Source organism: Synchiropus splendidus, chromosome 2, assembly GCF_027744825.2.
Source record: "Synchiropus splendidus isolate RoL2022-P1 chromosome 2, RoL_Sspl_1.0, whole genome shotgun sequence".
NCBI classification, from domain to species: domain Eukaryota; kingdom Metazoa; phylum Chordata; class Actinopteri; order Syngnathiformes; family Callionymidae; genus Synchiropus; species Synchiropus splendidus.
Window position 1 is genome coordinate 11,815,858 of NC_071335.1, and position 25,250 is coordinate 11,841,107.

At 43.5% G+C, this 25,250-nt stretch overlaps 1 protein-coding gene across 7 annotated transcripts in view; it reads right to left on the reverse strand.

The window, feature by feature from the left end:
• Nucleotides 1–25,250, reverse strand: part of LOC128753403 (RNA binding protein fox-1 homolog 2-like) — a 30,913-nt gene that overhangs the window by 3,332 nt on the left and 2,331 nt on the right. Inside the window, exons 2-11 of one of the 7 annotated variants that reach the window (XR_008413858.1) lie at nt 20,239–20,289; nt 9,129–9,335; nt 7,278–7,445; nt 6,992–7,045; nt 6,795–6,887; nt 3,308–3,395; nt 3,095–3,163; nt 2,685–2,832; nt 2,339–2,384; nt 1,989–2,025 (exon numbers count right to left, since the gene is read on the reverse strand). Coding sequence is in view for 6 of the 7 variants with exons in the window: in XM_053855085.1 (XP_053711060.1) it covers nt 2,005–2,025; nt 2,339–2,384; nt 2,685–2,832; nt 3,095–3,163; nt 3,308–3,395; nt 6,795–6,887; nt 6,992–7,045; nt 7,278–7,445; nt 9,129–9,335; nt 20,239–20,289 (945 nt within the window). In the remaining variant the exon portion in view is untranslated. Of the gene's footprint in view, nt 1–4; nt 2,026–2,338; nt 2,385–2,684; nt 2,833–3,094; nt 3,164–3,307; nt 3,396–6,794; nt 6,888–6,991; nt 7,046–7,277; nt 7,446–9,128; nt 9,336–16,819; nt 17,240–20,238; nt 20,290–25,250 lie in introns of those variants that run through there. The other 6 variants (XM_053855085.1, XM_053855084.1, XM_053855081.1 and 3 more) reach the window with 6 other exon arrangements.

Below are 25,250 nucleotides of genomic sequence, written 5' to 3' on the forward strand. Positions count from 1 at the left end.
GAGGGTGAGCAAGGGGAGGGAGAGGGGGGGGGGAGACAGACGAAGCAATTAAGAAAGGAGGATGGGAGTGAGAATTGACTAGCTTCCACGTTAATGAGACTAAGAGTGAATCTAGAGGGTTACAGTGTCAGAAAACTGCTGAGAAGAGAGCGGAATGTTAACAAGCAGGCTGTCAGTACAACTCTCTAATCTGGTGCAGAACAGCATTCACAAGGATGTAGCTCAGGCTCCGTGAGAGTCTCTGCCTCCATGAGCAACCCGGGGAAACACAAGGTGGTGTTCAAGATGTCTCCTGCTGTGGGTTAGACATGGAGGAAGAGAGGCTTTGAATCCATAACAGTGCCCCCAGCCCCAAAACACACGAGAGGACAGGGTGGGGTGATGCATCATTATTTTGGTTGAGCTAATGGACAAGACATTCAAATACTACCAGTTCAAGGAGGCAGTCAGAACACACACACACACACCCAAACACACACACATACACACGTGGCCAGGTACCAGTCAGATACAGCATGCTTGGTCAAACTCTGAATGCACAGTGTATTAAGCCAAACATCCCCATCAAAAACATACACATCTGCATTCTACCCTACATGATCAGTCAAGTCCCCCGCATTCGGGACCACACAGTTGCTGCTGGGAGGAGGAGGCTGGGGGAAGAAGAGATGAAGGAGGAGGAGGGAGAGAGTGGCACTTACTGAGCTTTAAACGCAGCAGTTCTGTGTGTTTCTTTTCTCGTGCTACTGTATGTTTATATTAGTAATCGCCACAATGATCTTCATATTTGTCTCATATATCTACATATTTTCACTACATTCTCCACACAGGTAACTGCCTGTTTTTACAAAGACAGTGCACCTAACATATACAATAACATTTTTAAGTAACAATTTTGTAATTATTTGTCAAATATGTTCATTTCTATACAGCATAATATCTACAAAAATATTTATATACTACTCTGTTTAAACTATAACTGACTATTGTCTCAACAAGAACGTTGAATCTAATCCAGGTACTATGAATTTAACTTTCGATCTACCAACATTAGGGCACTATAGAACTCTAAATTACGTGAATGACTATTGTCATTGTTTCAGGACTTGATTATACCCTGAGAGCATGCAGTCCTCTGTGCTCAGCTGATAACTGTGCTCAGCTACTTGCTGTGAGAGAGGGTGGGCAGAAAGAGAAAGGAGGGTAGAAGAGGTAGTCACAGGAAGGGAAGGAGTCAGCCTTGTCAGTATGTCCGCATGCTGACACTGATTGAGTTAGCATGCCACAAGTGAAACACAAATAGGGAGATTCCTGGAAGGGGTCAGAATTCACTATGGGTTTTTTTTTGACCAGATCCCTCTCTTTATATGCATTTAAAAACAACTCAACTCTAATGACCTTTATTCCTTTGCTTTCAGATCTAAAGCTTCTGGAAGGTCATATAGTTAAGCCCCCCTAACCCCTCAAACAAAAAAAAAAGCCTTTTGGCACAAAAACTTCTCTGCAGATGCGCTGACTTTTGCAGTCAGCAGCTTTTAAAGCTCAGCTGACTTCCAGAAAAGAACTCCAAATGAAGTCACAAGGTGTTCCAAAGTGTCCCTGGGCCGAGGAAGAACCTAATAGTTTAGTGTCATTTTGCACGTGTGACATAATGAGGACAAGACAGAAACATAAATGAATATTCCTAAGACGAGGATGAGGATGATTCTGCCCTCTGGCAATAACATACGCATGTATATATGTACAGCTCACCTATTCGCATCATATATAATGCAATGCCTTTTCAGTTCCCAGCTCAATCACTCTCATAAAAAATATAAAAATATTTTCTTCCCCTTCCGTAACTCCGCCCTTGTCAGAATCCAGTGAGTTAGTAGAAGAAGACAGAAGAGCATTTCAATCTGAGATGGTCAATAATATCTAGCAGCACGCAGTCATTGGAGACGAAGAGGATGCACACTGGCTCTCACAGAGAGTGTCAACCCTACCTGGGGCAATCTGCCACTAATGTCCTGAAACACTAGTCTACAGAGAGAACAGAAACAGCTATTGTCAACCCGGTCACACACACACACACACTCTCTCTCACGTACTGTCATTATCACTTTGGTACAAATGGACGAACCCAGGAGGAGTCTGCTCATGAATGAAAACATTATGCCATTAACCGCTGGTCATAGATTCATTTATATTTAGTAAAGCGTGACCCAATGAAACACCCAGGAACAGACGCCTCTCTGGGTTGACTTCATGCCGTTCCACTCTTTTAACACTCTCCAGGCAAGAAGGGGAAACGTAGGAGGATATGAGACAGAGGAGGAGGGATATGTATACTTACATAGAGGTCCGCAGCACTGTAAAACCCATCCTGATAGGCCATCACACTGAGAGAGAAAGAGATAGAATGGAAGGAGGAGAAAGAAGTGGTAGTAAAACACACGCACCACCAAGTGGGCATTTGAGAAGAGTGAGATGAAGGAATGGTGCCAGACGAGAAAGAGAGAAGAGAAAACAGTGCGATTATTACACACCGTGCAAACATGCATGAACACATAGTACCACCTCGCAGCATACAAAACAATAAACTACCACTCACTTCATGCAAGCTACTTCAAACATGCAACTCAACACTCCGAACAGAGTTTATTTCGTTTTAGTTCACAAGACGCGTGAGAGGGTTTTACCCAGGATATGTGGGGATGGCTGCTTGTGGCACAGCTGCCCTCACTGCGCTGTAAACGGGCCGGGCGCGGCCTCGGAGGTGAGCGCCGCGGAAGGTTGCAGCCGTGGTGGCGGCTGCTGCGGCTGCTGCCGGGTAAGGAAACCCAGGAACTGCAAGGATGCAGGTTCAAACAATCAACACGATAATCTTGAAGTGGAAAAAAAATGTAATTTTAAATACACAAAGAAAGGCTTGCCAGTACTGCTACGACTTTTTTAATTTAACAGGGAACTATCCCCTTCTGTGGGATTGAAGTTGCTAATTCAAAACATATCTCAAAGGATGTTATTCTAATCACAATATCTTACTCCGTAGAAACTCCACCAATAAGCCTGTCTGACAATATGCTTTTGTGTTTTGAGATTTCATTACCTGTTGTCATACCTGTGTAGAGCTCAGGGCTGTACATGGCTCCCACCATGGGGCTTAGCTTCCATCCAGCTATTGACAAAACACAGTTTCTTTTTAGTGAATTTCCACCATGAACAGTTGTTTTCGGTTCTAAAGAAGTTTGCTAGTTCATCATCAGGTCTTGAAAAAACATTTTCTAACGGCATTACGTGGTTGTGAGCGAAATGATTTTACCGTAGGGAAGAGCGGCGAGTCCCTCTCCGTTAGCATACGGGGTGGTCATCTTCTTGTTGGTCATCACTCGTGCTGTGGCATTATTTACCTGGATATCACAGGAAACAGTCAGGCACGAATCTCACCAGAATACGTGTGGAAACAAAGAGCAACAGGGTGCAGTATCCAGATGAAGAAACTGGGCTACATCTATTCATTAGCTTAGCATGTTAGCCTTCGTTGACCTACATTTAAATGTGTTTTAGCACAAGTGTTTTGTTTAATCCTTGCTACGACAGGCAATTGTACTGATGAGCCACAAAGCTACTTCAAACATGCGTTTCTTTTGGAGGAAAAAATAGACACTGAAACAAAGGTTCCCGGTGAAATAACAGGCAGTTTTACACAAAAAAAAAACAATGCAGTCATTGGCACACAGACGAAGAAACAAAACAAACCAAATATTTCAGAATAATAGCATTCACAAAGAAATCCAAGACCATCATAATTCCTTTCTTGAAAGGAGGGAAAAGAAGGTGAATTAAAGCAGCATATCAGTTGAACACAAGCAAACACAAAAAAGGAAGACTAATCGAAGATCATACACAAAATGACACACAGCCAGTCGAGAGTGCCTCACATCACCGGAGGTGAGCAGAACTAGCCAATCAGCAAGCATCAGATGCAGCAAGAGAGCAATCAAATAAGGTTGGCAGCCCTCCCAGTCAAATACACGTCATACAGAAAAAGAGGAGACGGGGGCGGGGAGGGGGGAGAGAGAACGACAGAGAAATGACAGAGATATGGGGGGATGCTGAAAGAGGAGCCAGTCCGGATGAGGAGACACGGAACACATATATGATGTGGAGAGGAGACAGACAGGGAGAGTGAACAATCCATCCATCCAAATGTGCAGATCTGCCAATGAACACACGGAAAACAGCGTATTCGGGTACCTACTTTAGATCACGCGGAACATGAGCAACAATGGAGAAATGAAAAGTGACGATAGATTTGAATAGAGAGAGGTAATTCAGTCCGGATGACGTCAGGCAGGATTGGAGGAGTTAGCTAATGTTTCTACTAAGATACTGTCCATTACGTAAAAAAAAATAAATAAATAAAATCAGATCAAACACCAGCGAGCCATTAAAGCACAGCCACCAACACACACCAACCAAAACCAGACTGGTCGGAAAATAAGACAGAGAAACAACTCAAGGGAAATAAATGGAGGGATGTGTTTTGATGTATTTATCAGCTACTCCGTTCAGTGCCACCGGCACGACAGTCTACAGTGAGAACGCGCCTCTTGTTCCACCTATCCTAGTTCATGGTTCAGAAGGGATGATCAGAAACGACAGTAGATAAACAGAGCTATCGTCCTCTCTCCAGTTTGCCTAATAGAGCACACATGCTTTGACATGCCGTCCCACTAGGTGCAAAAATGCAACTACTGGCTGACACACAACACAAAGAGATGATAAAGTACTATACAGTATGACGTCGTACAGATGACCAGAAAGAGAGTACACCATGCAGGATACAGCTCTGGAATTAATGCTGAATGCTGTTAGAGAGGTGATTGGAATGAATGCATAAGAAGTGGTAGTCATAGTTGTTGCACTTGCAGATAGATGCAGTACATTCAGTTACGGTAGTGGCCTTTAAATGCCATGCGATCAATTGCTTATCTTGTTTCATTCACCACCTCCCCAATCAATCACAGGATTAGCCAATAAGATTCCGTCATATCAATCAGTCAAGCTCCCCTCAAGTCAAGGAGTCCGTCATTTCAATGTTGGGTGCATTTTATTTCGTTTGGACGGAAAGGGTGGAGGGAGGGGTCATTCAAAGATGATGCCATATGTACACAACTTACCGTTGCCAGGGAAACGGCGTGAGGACACGCGAGCAGTTACCGTGGAGACTGACAACAACAACATACAAAAATCATCAGGGAAATAGAGAAAAAATATGTAAGAAAGAAATGATGAACTAAAAAAAAGAAAAAACATAAACAAACAAGAAAGGAAAAAAAAAAACAAAGTCATGAAAAGCAACCCCCCGTGGTAGAGAGGAAGTGATGTCACAGGTCACGTGTACGCAGGCCCCTACATGTATCAGCCGTTCAACAACAATCTAACTAGTGTCTTAAAACCCTTCAAACCCAGAAACGATGAGAAAAGGAGGAAAAGAAAAAAAAACTTGGATGGAAGACAGTGTTTTAATCATTCCTATCACCTAGATTTGTGTACTTGACGTGATTCAAAGAGAAGGAACTCGGAGAGATGGGGGAGAAATGGACAGCAGAGGGGGAATGCAGATGCATATGGGGGGGACACACAAACTGGGAGAGACAGACAGACAGACTGGCCTAGTGAAATAAGAGTGAAGAAAGATGGATGAACCCAAGAGATGCAACAAAGGGGGGCAGGAGAAGACAAGAAGCCACATCTATCTTTTGCCTTCTCCTCACTTTTTCATTCTCTCTCTGCCCTCCATGTTTTAACGCTGCACACCCACGCACAGATAAAGAAGAGTGCAGGACATTCAGGGGCATGCAGAGTAGCTTTAACTGAAAGTAAAAAGGTGCAATTCGGAAATCAGGAGCCGAAGCAAATGGCGAAAGCATGGTGGTATTTGATCTCCGGGGCCATTTGCAACTCAGGTCTGAGCACATGCCGACAAACTAAAGAGATCACAACAAAATGCACTTCCATGAGTCTGGTGTTTCTGAATACAGTAGGGGTGGATGCAAATGTGTTTGTCTTCAGTTGTTTTTATTTTGTTTTAAACATCCACCAATGGTTTAAATCAGAGTCTTTGAAGCATTAGAGATGACACCCCACTTCTCACAGCAGTCGCATTCCCAAAATCTGCACCGCTAAGCCGCCCCCTCATGCACAAGTCCTGTTAAGTATCAAGCATAAAAGGTGCCACAGGGCATCTGTGTACATCCATAGGAAGCATGAAGACGACAGCCCACCTCAACACCCCACCCATGCAACATTCAGCAGCAGAAGACAGACATCCGCAAGCATCACCGGGACAAACGTTGGCCCGTGTGAAGTCGATCACAACTCGTCATGATCATGGACGGAGTGATGATGGAAGTAAAAGGTGCAGAAGGAAAAACAAAATAGACCCTACATGCCGTGACTGAAGGAGTTTTCATCAGCAGTGTCACAGTGACAGCTCACTAGTCATGCCGTTGGATTTCCACTATACCCAGCATGCTTTGCAAACCACACAGCTTTTCCACTATAAGAGGGGTGCGATGGACAGCTCCCGACATCAACGACAAGAACACGAGCGTAAACATTGACAGGATGTGACGTGGACGCCGGTGTGTGCAACACCATGCTCCAGACAAGCCAGAGGGGTTAGAGTTGAACACAGAAACCTTCTCTAAGGCAGAAACAGTCTCATTATTGGGCATGGAGGGAAAACAAAGGAGAAAATGACCACTGTTTAAAATAAACAAGGGTGTGGGCTTGTGAATTACCTCAATTTTACGTCCTTCCACAAGCGTGCCGTGGAGCTTCTCTCGGGCTCTTTCTGCATCTGCACTTGTCTCAAACGTCACAAAACCAAAGCCCTGCAAGCAGCAGATAAGGGAGGAGGAGGGGAAACAAGAGGCTATTTAGGCCTTTGTCTGGCTCATTCACAGCATGCGACTAAAGAAAACCTTGGATCACCCACCTTGGAGCCTCTCTCATTGAAAATGATTTCAACGTCAAGGATTTTGCCAAATTGCTGGAGAAAAAAAAAAGAGAAAATATATGTAAATTGTGCACTTGTTCTCGCCACATGGTGTCAGCTGTGTCCAGGCAACAACTGTCACCAACACGTGGTGTTCTTCTGCAGAAAATCTCCCTGTACCACATTTAGGAGGTCTCGCATGCAGATGGAAATGTCACATCCGACAGCGAACCGACAAAATGTTGTGTTAAGTTGTATCTCCCAGCTATGGGGGCTTTAGACGTACCCCAAACATCTGCCTCAGGTCAGGGTCTCTGAAGCGGAAGGGGATGTTGGACACGTGAAGCCGTTTGGGCGTCCCCTTGGCATCCGAATCGTCCCCGACGCTGCCGCCTCCTCCCCCACCTGAGCCGACCGCAGACTGGCCGTCGATCTGAGAGGACACGTCCGACTGCTGGGACGGAGAAATTCATTTAGAATTATACATTTCTATTGGGAAAAACAAAACCTTCAGACATGGATGATCACAAACAGACTGAGGGCATTAACTTTACATTACCCGATGAAAACAATAATTACTATTAAAATGAAGAAAATTGAGTATTGGAATCAAAATATATCACAAAAAAATATTGTTTTGTTAATGTCATTAAAATGGTTATTGCTGCCCAGCCTCCTCCAATCATCACAATTTAATAACGTTTATTTCCCAGTAGGAGAGTTTTACACACCAGAATGTCACCGTCTTCAATGGCTTCAGTTTCCTTCTGAATGGTCTAAAATGGCTTTTAATAGTTCAGGGAAGGCCCATCATAAACAGTGTTCTTATTTGTTTGTATTTTATGGTCTCTTTTTTTTGTCTGATAGCAGCACCACTAAACAATTAGATTATATATGGCTGACTTAACAGCACCACGTTGGTGGGTCTACAGCACATCTGACCTCAGCAAAGGGAGGTCTTTAGTCAGCTAAGACTCAGTTCCTCCTGAGACTAGAATCACCGACATGATTCATTTCTGATGGTCATATTTAAACAATTAAGTTAAGTTAATTTCAATGTATGATTTTAAATCATTTTGTAATTCATTATGGTTTGCATATGCTGTTGTCATGTAAATTATTCATTATTAAGTGCATAAGAAGCTAAACGATACATTGTTGAATTTCTTAATTTCGGTGTTAGCATATTTAAATAAGGACTAATTTCTCATTTTGGGCCCATTTTTCAGATTAACCCAAAGCTAATCACATTTTAAAATATTAACAAAATTATATACAGTATATTATTGATATTTTTATGTTATTGTATATATTGTAAAATATTGTATACTTTTTGAACACAGAAAATATTTAGAATATTGACCACATACTGTATTACAGGGTGTCCATAAAGTCTCTTAACTATTTCACACATTCATTATAACAGTAGATGAAAGGCTAAATGACCAACAAGGATTGAGTCATTAAATTAATGGTAACGCTTTTACCACAGCTCAGTCGCATTATTGAAGTCAGAAGAACCATTTAGCAGCTTTTTCTGTCATTCTGTTAGCACTCTGTCAGCAAAACTCAATAGCACTAATGATAAATGGTTCAATGCCCTTAATAAAAACATGCAAAAAAATACACCATTAGCAGTAGTGGAATGAAGTTTTACACTATTGTGAAAAACCTTGGAAAAATCATTGTGTTTCAAAGAGTGGCTACATTATAAAAACAAACTTTTTTTGTCTGTATAATTTGTTTGTTGTTTACAAGAAAAACTAACAAAACTATATTCTCAACAGTTTCAATATGTCTGTTGTCGACGTCAACAAAGTCAACAAATCACAGATAATGTGTTCATGGCTGAACAAAAAGTAAATAAACCTGAAATGAATATGTTCTAGTGTGCACCAGGGTCCTGTAGCAGAACACAGTGACACCTGCAGGTTTGCTATAGGAGTGAGCTCTGCTGGCCATCATCACAGACGGGCTTGATAACTGGACATTTCAAAATATATAGGCTAAAACACCATGACTAACTCTACGATGTATTAAGAGAGAATGACTGACTCATCCTTTCCATTCCTCCACACAAGCCGGAATCATTTTTGAACCTGATGTGGGAGGCACTGAGGAAGACGTTGGCACTTACTTGCCCACTGAGGCTGTTTGCAGCGTTGGCGGCTCCGTTAGCAGGTCCACCGGCTTCCACGGGTCCCTGGACGGCCCCGGCTGCATACAGACTCCCGCCGTAATCCAGGGTAAGACCGTTCTGGGGTGGCGGTGGTGGAGGTGGGGGGAAAGCAGAGAAAGGTGGAGGCACGAGTCCCTCTTGACCACCAGCACTATCCTGTGAGCCCTGGACGAGATGAAGAGGAACACACAGAGATTTATCACATTCACAAGAGCACCACCTGCATATACAAGAGTCAAGTCAACATGGATACGATTGGTCTGTGCGTGCGAGCAAATGCACATAGAATTCTGCACCCTTTAAATATTCACTCTATTCACATCTATTATTCAGGGTTCGATGTTTCTGTTCTCAGCGTTGTACAATGATGAGTGTCTACGCCCACACACACGCTCGCCTCTGCATTTAAACAACCTTTGACATGCTCACACCCACACACCTAAACGCTCCCAAACACCAACTGATAGCAAGGAAGCCACACTTTCTGCCATTACATAGCATATTTAAGTTTAATATGGACGACACAAACAGCACACAGACGAAAACAAACATTACTGCGCTGGCTCGGGCATAGATACCCTAAATGGCAATAAAGTGATGGAAGAAGGAGGAGGAGGAGGAGGGTGGACAGAGGAAGGTGATGATTCAGTGGAGGATCTGCCAGAAGAAAATAAACCAACCACGGATGGCTCTGTGATCTATTTATAACTGAAACAATCGCAGCAGTATCAAAGACGTTGGGCGAAATCGCAGGTATTGCTCTAAAAATAAAATACTTCATTTTCACATATGTCTGCCTTCAGTGTTTGCTTATAGGTTTTTTTTATCAATCGGAAAAGATTACACATACATCATGTATATGGTACATTAAATATTAACAATAATAAGCAGGATTATATTGGTTCTAGTCGTTGTTTACTTGCCTCTAAAAAGACCCCACACCTACTTGACATCTGCCAGGGTACATCAACCCTGCGCCTGTGTGTGTGTGTGTGTGTGTGTGTGTGTGTGTGTGTGTACATGAAAGATAGAGAGAGTGACAGGCTGCAGTACAATAGATCTATGTCCCTTTGGGAGTGCTAAAAGTGTGTGGGCGTGCGTGTTGTGCATGCCATCTGTCTCCCTGCTTTTGACCTATCTCAGTGATACACCTGTGATATGCTTCCAAGAACCCTTCACTCACTTACAAAAGATGGGGACCTGTGACCTCTACACAGACCTCCTCTGGAGTCATGACACCAACCAGGTGATAGGGAGCTTACATTATTCACTGCAAGCTGGACCTTGGAATCGAACGTTGACTATCAAGCAGCACAAGCTGCCACTATCAGTTTGACACCACCTTTTCCCCATGTGAACACCTCCATAAATAGCATGTTCTTTCACTCCTGTTCTGCAATCATAATAGACTTAAAAACAAAATTGAGAACCGTGTCATAAAGTGATGTGAGACTTTTTGTTATGCCAAGACCTTTTAAGGCCTCTGGCTCTTGGGTAAACTTAGTATGAAGCCACACCCTATGTGATCTTTATCTAGTTAGAGATATAAGGATAACAACATTCTTAAAATAAAACATTGTCTGCTATATTATCTCAAAAACATTTCGTTCATGATTTTATCAAACATTAATAAGAGCAGCATTGCATCTTTGCTTTTCATGGAAAATCCAGCAATAGGGCGGAGGACCTGCTTTTCACTAAACTTGTAGTATGAAGTCAGCGCTACAAAAGGAAAGTGCCCCCAACGCCCCACCAAAAAACCCAATCCCCACATAGGATTGATTCCAGTTGTCCTGAGAACTGGGAAATTCCCAGCTCTGCCCCAGATGACGTCACCTGACATCGGATTTCCCAGTCAGACGGTGAGCATATCCAGGGCGGCGTGTCAACACCGAGCCGACATCCTACAATATTGTTCGACAATTTTGTTTTGTATCTAAATCCTTTGAATACATAGCATTGTTCGCTGCGTCTATGTAGAAACGTTTCTGTTGTGTATTTATGATTTCAATTATTATGAGTAAATGTTCATGCTGGAAATGCAAACTACAACACGGACTGTGCTAACAGCTGCCAGCTCTGACTTCCCACTTTCAAGGAAACTGGAATGGAGCATGATTCCTGTAACTGCCGCTGGATAATGTAGACCATCTGACTAACTTTGAGATTTGAGAGGCTATATTAGTTATATTACAAGTGGGACTTACTTTATGTGAGCTGCTGTCAGTTAAGTACACAAATATTTGTGGTCCTAATTTACCAAACTGTGAAAGACTGAAATGTTCTGTGTGATAAAAGGGCAACAATTTAGGCTGCACTACAGCGTTCAGGGTTTAAGTCTGGAACAAAAAACAAAATAACGAAATTGAATACGTTTGTGCATAAGTGGAATGCATATCAATGTCAGTTATGGACAACATCGATTCATCCGCTGTTTCGAGGAGCCGGGGGACACCCTGGACAGCAAGCTAGTCCAGAGGGCCAATAGAGACGAAAAGCCATTCTCTGACTTAGGCCACACCTCCCAATGTAGCCTACATCATTCGCTCCTAAATATCAAGTTACAGAGAGTACTTTATTCGTTGTTATTGCCAGCCACTTTGGTCACCAGTGTTCACTCAATACTCATGGTTTCAGCCTCCATCTATGTATGCGCAGGTGTGTGGGTCGAATCAACAAACACAGCTGTCTGATGAATCAACACGAGTACGAATCATTAAATAAACTCCCCGGAGAAATGTCACAGCAATTAAGTATTTATTTTAACCACCCGGCGCAAAAGCTAAACTGATTCTACTTCATTAAGTGCAAACTTTTTCGCTCACTTCAGCTGTTTCTTTGTTTGGCATTTATCTAGCTTTAATTATTTTATACAGTAGCAGGAGGCTCTGCTTGACGACTGCTACGGAGAAACTAACAATTGCTGTGTTGCTACAAACACATCTGGAGCAGGGTGGTGAACAAACGTTTTCCAGCTTCTGTTCTGCGTCTCTCTCTCGCAAAAGACGCATCTTATCAACAGATGGCGGTTCTTCTAAGAACCAACCAAGTCAAGAATGTTAAAAATAGCTTCTAAAACTGTGTAAATTATTCACATTTTGCAGTTAAGAAGAAAGCTCATGCTGCGGTGCTACTGGAAGTGATTTCATCAGCTTCCGAAATCAAAGAGCACAGCAAATAACCCGGACGAGTCGACGAGTGGTTGTTTCAACCAGGTTAGCTCACCAACCCCGGACAGGCTGGTGAAGAGCGGCTCCAGGGCCATGGAAGGAGAAAGTTGATCACTCCCGCCGACTCGGCGTGGCATGCTGTGACACTGATGAAATTAAAGACGGCGATAAATGTGAAATGTCCTCAAAGAGGTTTCAACGCGTCATTCGTATCCATTAACAAAATGTCAAGTCACAAATATCCAACATTTTGAATGCATTTATCAACGTTATGTTTCTACTCTTTTCTGCTCCAGGACCTCACATGTATTAAGCACATAACCTTTAACAACAGAAGCCGATGTACTCCAGTACTGCTAAGTACACACACACACAACTCCCTGCACTAGCATGACCCGCTCTAGGTTCATGTGTCAGTCCATTACTCAACATCCTACATCCTAGACTGTTGCATACGAGTATGGGTAGAGGTAGTTTTTGGAAAAGCCTGATCCTTAAATCCACTTGAGTGGAATCATTGTGTATGATAAAAGTACACATTAAAAAGCTGTTGTCGCAGTCAAACAAGAGTGCATTGTTGTGCAAAAACGCTCCGAAGTCTGGCCTCGTGAATGACTGGACTGCAGCTGACTCACTCCCCCAAATTGACAAGTCGTAATCAGAGAGCTGGTGACTCGGACGTTAACACTGTACCGGACCTCCTTTGATGCCTTGACACTTCATATCATCTCCATGTCTGCGTTTCTGATGAGATGCAACACCTGCCAATCATCCCACTGACCGCTGACGTTTACACGGCCATTTGATTTTAAAAGGGTCGGCGTGAGCCCTGCAGGACATCAGCGGATATTTTCAGAGAAGTTTGCTTCATTCCCAGCACAGAACCAATCTGCAATGTAAGTTTCACGTGGCATCATCCGGACAAAAATAATGCAAGCCTACTTCCTCTAATTCTGGAAGTGACAGAGCTGTTGCAGCGGCCTGCGAGGCACATTAGGATAAAAGGGTCGGCAGAATCAGTGAAAGCATAACAAGGGAAGGAGGAAACTTCAATGCTGCCCTGAAGAGAAACCATGCTCTGCTGTATAGTTGTAGATTTTGCGTGTGTGCCTTTCTGCACAGATCACCGGGAGTTGCATAAGTGTGTTGGTCGTCCAGGCAGAGCCAGTGACTCCGAGCAGTATGTGGCTTACATCCGGGTCAGTTAACAGAAGCAAGTGTCTGAAAAGGCCCATTATAAAATGTGTTTGTCTACAAGAGGCTTGTGGGAGAGGAGGGAGAGCCGTGAATAAAGACAGGATCGCGTCGGCTCTTGGTGCATACCGGATCATTCACCAGAGACGAAAGGTAATTTCATGACGCAGTTAATGCCTCCCATTTTGGCTCAGAACACCAAGGTGTCCACTTCATTTTAGAGTTTCGCTTCTGACCCCAACAAACATGGTGTCTCCGCAGCACATCGATGAGCGAGGAGACACCCGCTAGTTTAATGATTCCATCATATCCACCCTCTTCTTCGTTCTTCATCGTTCTCTCCTCCCCCTCCCTCTCTTCTACACGCTGCATGCCATCGTTCTCCCTTTCCACCCACTCTCTGCTGTGTGCTTCTTTACGCTTCATAAAATCCAGACGGGACCCTTGCATGTGTCCCACCTCCGTGCATGCCTATCAATCCCATTTGCTACATAGCAACAGGATATCAGTGTTGCCCCGACTCCTCCTTCCACACTCTCCTCCATCTCCTTAAAGGGTAGCATGTCTGTTTGTCAAAGAGGCCACGCCCAATTCACCCCATCCTTCACCATGTAGGGTCTCACGGCTGTTTCCCCTTCCTCACACGCCACGCTCTGTGACTGCAATCCACACATGAACAGGCCTCAGACACACACCAACTCTGGCTGTCATCGCCGCTTCGGATCCATCAATGGGTCGCTTGGTGCAAATGCAGCATTAGATAAACACATTATTACAAAAGGATGATGACGTTTATTGTCTAAATTCGAACCCACCTGCTGCCGCCATTCAAAGCCATGCAGGTGAACACACAAACAAGACAGGGAATCGTATTTACCTAACATCGACACTCCTCCATCGATACATAAGCTGTGACCGTGAAACTAGTTTGTCTTGTCAGGAAGGGCTTCCTGACAACACTCGGGTCAGCTGGTGTGTTTTGAAAAAGGTGCACTAGACTGCTGCTCTATGCAAATTAATACACATACGGACAGAAAACGAATGCCTAGTACAGTACACAATTTGCTTTCATAACATTATGTCAACAACTAGGTCCATTTACACTCAATTTTGCAAACGCCAAATAAGAAATTAAAATGGTTCATATTAGTTCCATGCTTTGCATTGTCCTATTTTACCACAAACAACTTCAAGGCCTAACAACAACCTTTCAATATTTAATGAACAGAGAAACATATGTGTTCCTATGCCATTAAATGCTTTTCTGCTTTTGTTGTATTCTGACTGCTGAGCAATTTATTATAAATGACTGGGATTGAATTATTGATCAGATCCAGAAAGATGCACATTCCAGGGCTGTGTCATGCAAATAGCACGAAGTTAAACAGAGCATGACACAGAGGAGAAACAAAACGTCCATTAATGATATGATGTGTTTTTTAACTGAAGTGATTTTGAGGAGAAGAAGATAATGCAGATGAGCACAGCCTTGGAATTGAACCAGCAAGCTGCACCAAAGCAAGGCCACTTCCGTTGTCGCGGCAACACAACTCATAAAGATCACTCGAAAACATTTCGAACACGCTGTAAACTCCACGACACAATTTTCGGCTCCCTGTAAACGTGGAGCTCGCATTTTGCAGCAGGTAGAAGTCGCTCCCTGGCCCCGGGGCACGAGCTAAGGTGGGGCTTGAGAAAAAATGTCAGGGTGCAGAATACAATCTCAAATGAACGCAAAAAGAGACTGGAGTTGAAGACATTTGCAACTATCGACCAATTACTGTTCACAAATGCATATGTGGATGCAAAAGTGATTCTATTGCATTTTACGGTTTCTAAGTTCAAGTAGAAATGTCAACTGGAAATAGAAAATCTCTCCGGTAACTCTTTTTGATTTAAGTGAGAAGGCTCTTTCTGTAAATACAGACCCCTCAAAGTAGAACGTCCTTAAAAAGATTAGGAGGAAAACGTAAGAACGTTATTTATAAATCATGTCATTTATAGCGTCATTGTGACTCCTTTTATTTGATGAGTGTGTACATTCTGATGTGCTGGACCTTTTGCTCCACTTGGGACGAGTAGTAAAGGGCTATGCCGCAGCAAATAGGACGGGTCCATACCTCAGTTACAAACTGATTTCTCTATCACTGGTTAAAACAAGATACAACCAGCTGATCCATAAGCATGTCTCATTAAGTGACTGTATAGCTCTTTATTTGCATAGATAACGCTAGTCTCAGCACAACAGCAGTGTGCTGATCAATAGGGGTATCCCCAAATGCTGACCGAAGCAGTCCCATAAACTAAAAAAAAAAATCCATTACCATTCCCCTATTCTCTCCTTCATTTTCAACCCATCCCCCTCTTCCTAAGGCTGTTAAAGAAGAAGAAAAAACATTGAGATAACAGCTGCCAGGCCCCCAGGGAGAGCAAGAGGAGGGAGAAAAGAGGTCAAACAGTAAAGAGAGCAGGAATCTGAGGTACAGCTGAAGAGAAGCACGCACACACCACCACAAAGGAGGACACGCGTGCGCACGCACACACCAGAACCTGACTCATACCAATCCGAATGTAATGATATGAACGTGACACGTCATGCACAGACTTCACAGCTCACTGTGCGCCTGAGCTTATGTGTGTAAACCAAACGTGTGACACACCAATTTCAGTGAGGAGGTGGTGTTAGCTGATCAGACGAGCATGAGAAAGGAAGAAAAATGACAGCGGCAACTGTTCTGGTGGACACCTGTCTCCATCACTCCCAGGCTGGGGTGATGTAAAGAGACAGCTGTCAGGGCACTAAAGAAAATAAAAGAGCTTCAACTCCCCCTTTATTACTTCTTTACTACACCCAGCTCCGGAGCGTTTGTGCAGCCGAACCAGCCGTACAACTGGCTGTCATACTGTATGTTCATGTCGAATATTCTAAGCATACATAATTCATGGCAGAGCGCCGTTTCTGCTTGTAGAAGAGCTGATGTTCAGATTGCGTGCGCTTCTGGTTCCCGGCAGAAGAACAGTTGCCACAGCATCACCGCTAGTGCGTTTCTCCATACCGCGCTCCCCCGTCGGGTCGTATTCTACACAAGTTATCAGCAACTGACCACAGAGTCCGGAGAGTGAAGTGCCTCGGCCGGGCCACTCCAGCAGAAGGGGGTCAAGCAAAGTGCTCATCTGTGAATTAACATTTCATGCTCGATGACAGTCCTGACAGCTCTGCCGCAGAGCTGCCTTCACCGGAGCCGTTTGCAAAAGCAGATAGAAAAAAGGAAGATAAAGACTCACCGACAGCACGGAAGGATAGTACAGTCCCATCATCGTATTCTGTGCAACAACAAACTGCCGTCTCTCCTCTCTCTCTTTCCCACTCCTTTTCTCACGCTGCCTCACTTTCTCTCCAATTTGGTGTCACCTCAGCAGCTCAGGCTGCCGCGTCTGTCTCACAGATTCAAAATCTCCCTCTCTTGCCCCGCTTGCTCCGTCTGCCCTGCCAATCCCCCCCACCTCCTCCCCACTTCCTCCTCCACTGCTGGCCTCTGTCACCGTCACTCTTCCTTGCTTGTTTGCTTTCCTTTCTTCCCCTATCTCACTGGCTCCCACTCACTCGTGTCTTCCTCTCTCCCACTCGCTCCTTGCTTTCCCTCAACCCCCAGCCGTCTGTTTTGCTGCTGTGCCCTTGCCTGCTCATCGCTTCTGTCTCTCCTCCTCCTTCTCTCCTTCGTTCTCTCTCCCTCATAGCCTCTCCCCCACCCACCGCTCTTCCCCTGTCACACCTGAAAGCTTTCTCCTCCCCTTTGTTTCCCGCTGGCGTCGCAGTCCCTCCCACTTCTCTCTCCATCCATCTCTGTTCTCCTTCTCCATGTAGGTGATCTAACTGGGGCTGCTGACACCACTGGGAGAAGTAAAGAAGACTACTCCTCCTCCAAGAGGCGCGTTATGTAAAACGTCAGCACCTAGTTTTATTTGATCAGCTAAATGACTGCTGAATCGTAACACACGTCATTGTTGAGCTAGACTACTGACGCAAAGGTAGATCTATCTCTCTTCCGACGGATGAATGTATTTTTAAATGTATTCGTAAGGCAAAATGAAATATTTCCTTGTTTACATTTAATAATATATTAATGAGTGTTCTTAATCCAGATTGCTGTCTATTCTAGTTAGTATGTTCTTTGCACAGCATGTCAAATCCTTCCTTCACCACACATCTCCTGCAGTTCTTTTGCTTAATGTCGCTCAATTCAATAAACTGATAAATGAACATGAACACACTGCAGCTGTTGGAGATTCTTTCAGACATATTTTTGAATGTCTAAATAGCTTTGCCACGAGTGGTGTCTCCGAAGTGGCAATGAAGGACCCAGTGCGGAAGATGGGTTGGATTTTCACATGTGCGACGACAGAATGCATCGTACATCTTTCAGGGTCCTCCTTAACGGTCGATCTTAAATGGCGGAGTCTGGCTCAACTGACTGCAGGAGTGCTGACCTTGCCAGTCTCAGTATATTGGGGCCCCGATGCCGCTAAAGCACTGGGGAGAACCCAGCACATAGACATATATTCTGCCAGAAAGCTAATGAAAACACAAGGCCGCAATGTTGACATTCATAAGTGACTCCGCCAACTACAATTTCATCTCAAGCACGCCCTGACAGAAACCCCACCAGCACCTGAAAGCCACAAATGATAATTTAATAGACATTAACTATCTACCAAAAAAGCAGTAGGAATTAACTTGGACTGCTACCCTCACGTCACTCTCCTCATTCTTCCACTTGGATCAAAAGGTGTGAGGACTTGCTTTCACGTCACCACTAGAATGTGATTCTTATACATGGATATCTGAAAATTATTCAAAGTAAGAGCGCAAAGGCAGCCCAAAAATATGGTCTACACCAGATTCGAGTCAGATGTTTCAGGTATGTAAAGAGAACATGTTGCAAAATATATTCACCCAGACGTGTCAGCTACACAATGCACCAAAACCAGGAGAAAAGATCCAAATCCATAGCGGTTACAGGGACTCCGAGGTCACGTCCACACGGAGGCGTATCTTTTCTGAGCCCATCTATTGTCATGTCATCTAAAAAAAACGTGCCTCTGCAGACAACTTCGTAGTACACAAGCAAGGCCAGAATGTGGCGTTTTGAAGACAACAGACAAAGATGTCGCATGTGTTGAGCTGCACAGTAGCAGCGCAATAACCCAATAGTGGAGACGCCGGAGTTGACCAACCAATGGGGGTGAGCTGTTTTTATAATTTAACGACTGAAGAAGTAGATCTGTGGCCAGAATAGGCACCAGCAAGAGGGGAATTTGTATGAATCTTAATTAGAGTTTTTATTTGATTTTAGTTATGAAGCCAGGGTTCTCAGCACTTTAGAAACATACAGGGGGCCTACACTGGGGTTTTGAGCCCCTGTGGTGGGATTTCACTCCCTACACTGAGATCATCTCAGCGTATGGAGAGTTTATCATTTTGTTTTTTTGTTAAAATGCAGTGAAATATGACTCTTATGTCAGTAGTCCCTCACCATCAGTCGAGTAGGTTACAGAGAGCATCGGATCCAGTGACTGAAAACACTGGGTTGATGTGGATGAAAGGCCGATCTGATGCAAAGCTCTCCACGTGGGCGGGGCCTGAATCAATTTTATCAACAGTGCAGCATGTAGTTCAGAGAGAGATCGTGACTCGTCATCGTCATACTTTGATCACATAGATTGACACGTGATAAAGTTAATCTGATCCACACAGAGACATTGTGTCCCATGTTTATCAGCAAGCGTCAACGCATGATACAAGCCTCCTTGCTTGATTTAAAGACTCCTAATTTGCATTTTACAAAGGCATTCACCAATTGAAGCTACAGGTTCTATGTGAGGCAACTGTCAGACATGTTCACACTTGGACCTGCTGCCTTTCACCACTCACTTTTCCCTTTGATCACATTATTCTCACACTGCAGCTGCTCAGGTTTAGCACCTTGGTCTTGTGGGAATCTTCACATTGCTGCATTGTTTTTCTACCCTTTCTACCTTTTGTCCTCCCTTCAGGAAACTCACATCGGAGCCTCTAAAGTCCTTGAGTGGATTATTAAACCACGTTTCCCACCGAGTTTGCCGAAGAAGCACTCGTGCTTCGTGACGATCCAGCTCATCCCCTTTGGTAAATAAGCAGTGCATCGTCTCAGGACATGAAACAGAATCTAACAAATTGGCTTCTGCAACATCTAAGAAACAGCATGGGTATGAAATCTCTAAATCTGACGCAAATTCACGCTCGGGCTTAAGACAGATAAAGAGCAGATAAGCAGCCAGAGGTCTGGTAAAACACAGCAAAAGAGATGAAGGGATTATGGGGAGAACATGAGAGACTGAGTGGATGATGTAAGGATTAACCCTATAAACTGAGCAGTCTAATAACTAAGTAGACTAATACAAACAGATTGTAGTGTCTACATACACATGGCAATAACTGCTGTATCTTTTGCATCAGTTTGTAAATCATAGAGTAGTTCTCATCTCATCATTGGTGGGCTTGAGAATAGAAAGGAAGTGGGTGTAGGTTAGGACCAGAGGAGTGAAGGGCATGAAGGAACATCTGTTATTTTATGAAGAAGCTACTCCCCCACTGGTGCTTCGTATTATTAATGAGCGTCAGATCTGCATCACAAGCATATGAATTCTATTTATGGTGCTCTTACCTGACTATGAGGTGGATATCCATGGTAACCCAGGGTCAAAGGCTCATTGTTCTGAAAGAGACAGAAATATTTCACATGAATGTTTAATGATTGTCACAAAGCAGAAGACTAAAAATAGCAGGTTTATTAGTCGCCATGCTGGATACTGGTAGTAATGCTACAATGAGTATCTTAAAAGCAAGCATTAAAGAGAAAAACGTTAAGGGAAGGAAGAGTGGTGGTGGTGATGATTTACTCCAGTTGTGCTCGGACATGGGAAACAATCCAAGATGGCTTCCTTGATGGCTTCCTAGAGCGTAAACGGTAAGTAAGAGTTTTTGAAGTAGTACGGGAAACAAAACACATTTTGATTGTGTTTCCATGTATTCCTGCATACACAGCACGTACTGCATATATCAATAAGTTGCTTCAAGGCATGTGTGAGAACCGCTTCCATGAACGCCACTATCATACTTCAATATTTGGAGCGCACGAAGGTAGAAAATTTGAAATGTGGTAGCAATTAACATGTAAATTATTTGAAAAGAACTCACTATTCTTAAATTGGAACGACATCTCTGTTGCTTCATCAAATATAAAAAATAAAAACAATGCACTTATTTCACAGATTTAAATCGTAGAGGAATAAAAATCACAGTTGAATGCCATTTTAAGGCAGGATAGCATCTGCACCCAAGACACTGTCACAGTAAACAAAGCAAGCACGAGGAAAGTTATTAAAAAGATTAAAAAAATGTAATAGAATTAATCCGTGCTTCTGCTCACGGTGAAATTAAGAATGACAATAAGAATTGATAGGTAGCAACAAGGACACATCATTTGCTGTTCATTCAAAACAATGGTCTTAAACCTTTAATCACACCACCTTCCCCAGTAACACGGCCCTGACATGTCCACCCCCACAGATCTTTTGTCCTCTAGCAAAGACGCAAAATCAGGGACAAGTAAGATCAGTGAAGTGGGAGATGAAAATGAGTGTCGGCGATGACTCTCAGATCATAAATAGGTCAGAGGTGTCAGCGAGCTTGAAGCCCACTGGTGTGAAATAACATCACGAGATACAATCTCCGACACGGAGACGAACGCTATGAACAAACAAGCTTTTCATTAGACTCGCATCTCTTGGAGCACATTTTAAAAGGCAAATTACTTTCACTTCCACTCAACAGTTCACAACAAGCATTTATGCTAATTTATTCCATTAAAAAGGAGCTTTTCACAGCACTAACAACGGCCTTAGAAAGGAGAAAGCAGATTAAGCGCCATAACAGTAGATTAGATAACTCCTCCTCCTGGTTTTCCTCTGACTTTTACCTCATGATTTCCCTTTGATCTGCAACCAATGTCCCTCCTTTGCAGTACCCACCAGAGGGGGGGACATTTTGCTCCACAGCTTCAGTTCATCTGATTAATAGATATGCAGACATCTAACACAAGACATGACTTTTTCAAGGCCGGCACACTGTAAGGCAACCATTTCATGATTGAAAATGCAGTTTGTAGGAATCACTCCAGAAGCCAAAAATGTACTTAGTGATCTGGCTTTGGGAGGTAAAAGCTCTAAATAATAAATTACCTTTTAGAGGCTTGAATGACATGAATAAAGTATAAAGCACGTTTTACAGCAAAGCCAAAGTCCAACACCAGGCATAAGTGGCATGAAAGTTGGTGATGAATTGGTCAACGCACTCTGCCGTGCATGACGTCATGAGGCGAAGCTTAACATGCTAAGCATTCAAAACATTGGGGGGAGCTACAGGAATCGGACCTCAACAGAACCAGAGCAGCTAATACAGACCTCCTTAAAAAAATGCCTTTTTCATGAAAGCTATGGATCAGCTGTCTGAGACCACACCGAAGTAATGACGGAGGAAAAGACCGTGACTCATACACAAGTGGAGCCATTTTTAATTTCTTGAAGAGACATGGAGGGGCAAGTGGAGGGGGCAGAGAGCTTAAAAGCTCCGGCAGAGTACTCGAGAAACATAAAGAAGTTATGCCTGGAGCAGTGATAATTATACACGGGCCACTGACTTTCAGCTTCAGACTTTTAGGTCTACACAGAGACGACGGGGGAGGAAATGTTCAGCAACGTAGTCAAACCTAGACCCTTAAAAACACACAGTTATTTAATGTAGCAACAAAAAATATGCAGTTCAACACCACTGACTAATGGGGGACGGAAAGTTAATACTCAGGAGGCAAGGTAAGGTGGTAGGTGGTCAACCACTCTGACAGGAAGAACACCATAGCATGTTTTAAGGACCCCCATGTGTCCAAAGCTCAGAATCAACAGTCCAACCGCCAAGCAGGCCCCACAGTCGCCCTCTCCCAGTCTCATCCCACTTGTAAGGATGTGAATCCATTTCATCCACAAAACACTGATGTGCTAAGCCTCGAAACAGTCAGTCGCCGATCTGAAGTTTATTTTCCCTCAATAATCTTCACATCCCTCTGACTTTCCACACTTAGCCAACACATGCTTTTTCACGGGCATGCTGATGGAAGCAAACCTGGGATTTGAAGGTTTTACAGTGCAGCACATTTCAGCGCTACATTAACAAATGGGGCGATGTTGAAGCGTTCAGTTGCCTTTCACTTTCTTATCATGTAAAGAGAGTCAAACTCAGGCCTGTGGGCCATGTCCCGTGTGCTACTTCACTACATTATCTGAATGACAATGACCAATGTCCTACTGGTTTCTAAGCTGTCTCAGGGGCATGTTCTGTTCCTACCGTTAGTATTACACTCACTTTGTATATGTAGTGGACTTATTTTGTTCATTTACATTCTTTTTTAAATGTTTAATTTACCACACTTTTAAAGTCTATTTTTCCCACTGCCTGTGTCGTGCTGCATCTCAAAAGGTAGAAAAACGACTGTCCCTCCATTCTTGCTCAGTGGATTAATAATAGATATTCCTTGAACCCCTCCAGTGTCACGATTATGTAAAACAAACATGTCTGAAAAAGTAAATGTTTAATCTAAGACACAAAAAGCCCATTTCATGAAAAACCAAATTTCCCTAGCTAGCCAAAATCCTACTCTGACAAAAAGTGAGGAGTGGCATCGGCACATTGAAGACAATTTCATATCAGTTTAGATTATACAAATGGTTATTTTCAGTCCTGTTGTCATGGCTGATTTAAGAAGAAAAAATAAACATGACTCAATACACAGGAGTCGCTGCTTCATTTCACACTAAGCCCCTCCCAACATTACAGTCTCTCGCTGACGTTTCATTCCATCTCACCGCCGAGGATGAGAGAGCCCTGTCACACAATTTGGAAAGTTCAAAATGTGCCGCATTGTATCATCATTCCACTGACTTTAAGAGAGGCAGAGCCTTCCGTCACGCCCTCTCACACTGCACGCTCAAATGTGACATAAGAGAGAACAATGCTGTTGTTATTGTTCCCATCGACCCAACACAATCTCATCACACCCTATCGGCTGAGGAGAGGAACGACAGTGGAAGCAATCTCATTACTGCAGCGGGGAAAATGGATTGTTCACCACACAGTTGTGCCGCATGCCTCCCCCCCACCGGTCAGAGTTCAAATCCTGCCATGATGCCGGTAATAAATGGTGAAAATAAAAAGATAAGAGAAGAGAGCTGCACTAGAATGTTCATTCACACTGTGTGATAATCTTCAAGTAATGAGAGATAACTTTGCAACTGAATAGCAATATATATTGGTGGAGCTTACAAATAGAGATTTCGAACAGACAAAATGGCTTATTTCATCGCTGACTGAGAATATGACGGAATAATTACGGCGTTTGGGGGGTTCTTTTTGCATTAAATTGAGGTTTGTACTCCCGATAAAAAGCATATTTCAGGGCATACTCAGGGAAGATTACTTTACGCTAGAAGATCCTCATCAGCTCCCCATTTTAAGCATCTATTGAACACGAGGAATCTCTTTTCACTGAAGTCCACTTCAATCAAGCTCACAGTATCGGTACATCGGAACTGCGACAAATAAAAAAAGGCTTGGGACGTCAATAAAACATCGGGTACATACATTCCTGAGAAACACATTTGTGTCAGAATGATTTACTCTACTCCTGATTAAAGATCCAACCAGAGAACTATTGCTCTGCTGTGCATTTCTTTATACCACCTGCCTGGGTAAGCCATGATAATAACAGAGAGATGATAACAGTTTTTCTTTTTATTGCAAGAAAAAGCATTGAATCTTCAGCCGGTGGAACTCGAGTCAGGTCACAGAGAGCACTGATGAGTATCGGCTCACTCTCCAGGGATTTACAGGGAGAAGATGAAATTGGATTTTTCGTTTTTAAATCCACGGTAATGAGGCAGGCGGTTATATTTTTGTTTGACCACCTTACTTTAACACACACGTGGATAAATAATTATAAATGACTGAGATGCCATTGTGAACACTGGGTGGAATTTAACTTTGAATTATCGGCTGCACGTCACATATAATTTAAAAATGGAAGCTTTTCAGGACACACTTACGAAATGTTTTTTTCCACCATTTTCATTGCTAGAGTCAGATCTATACCTGAATCAGACCTACATTTATTCCATCTAAATCCTCTCTCACAGTGAAAGATCCCAGGGATCAGTGCAGTTAAAAAGCCCCCTCCAGTATGAGATGTGATCCCATTAGCAGGAAACAAAGCCTCTTTACTGCTAGTGATAGGGCAAATCTGTTTCTGCACCAGCTGAGAGAGTGAGAGGTGGGGAGTGCGGGGGGCATCACTCCCACTCTCATTTCCGGGCTGTCCAGCAGGCTCACGTTCAATACATTTCAGAGGCTACGGCTATTGATCTGTGCTTCTCTTGCACGCAGACACTCTTTTTTGCACTCGCATCAGTTTGAAGTGCATTACGTTCCTGGGGCCGTCCGTCAGCACTCACCGACAGCTTGGCCATGTAAAGCCGGCCATTTCGTTCTCCAAACAGCTGCTAACAGACCACTTCACCTCTATTACCGGCTCTAGCAACGGCTGGGAAAATTGCTTTACTTTTCAATGCG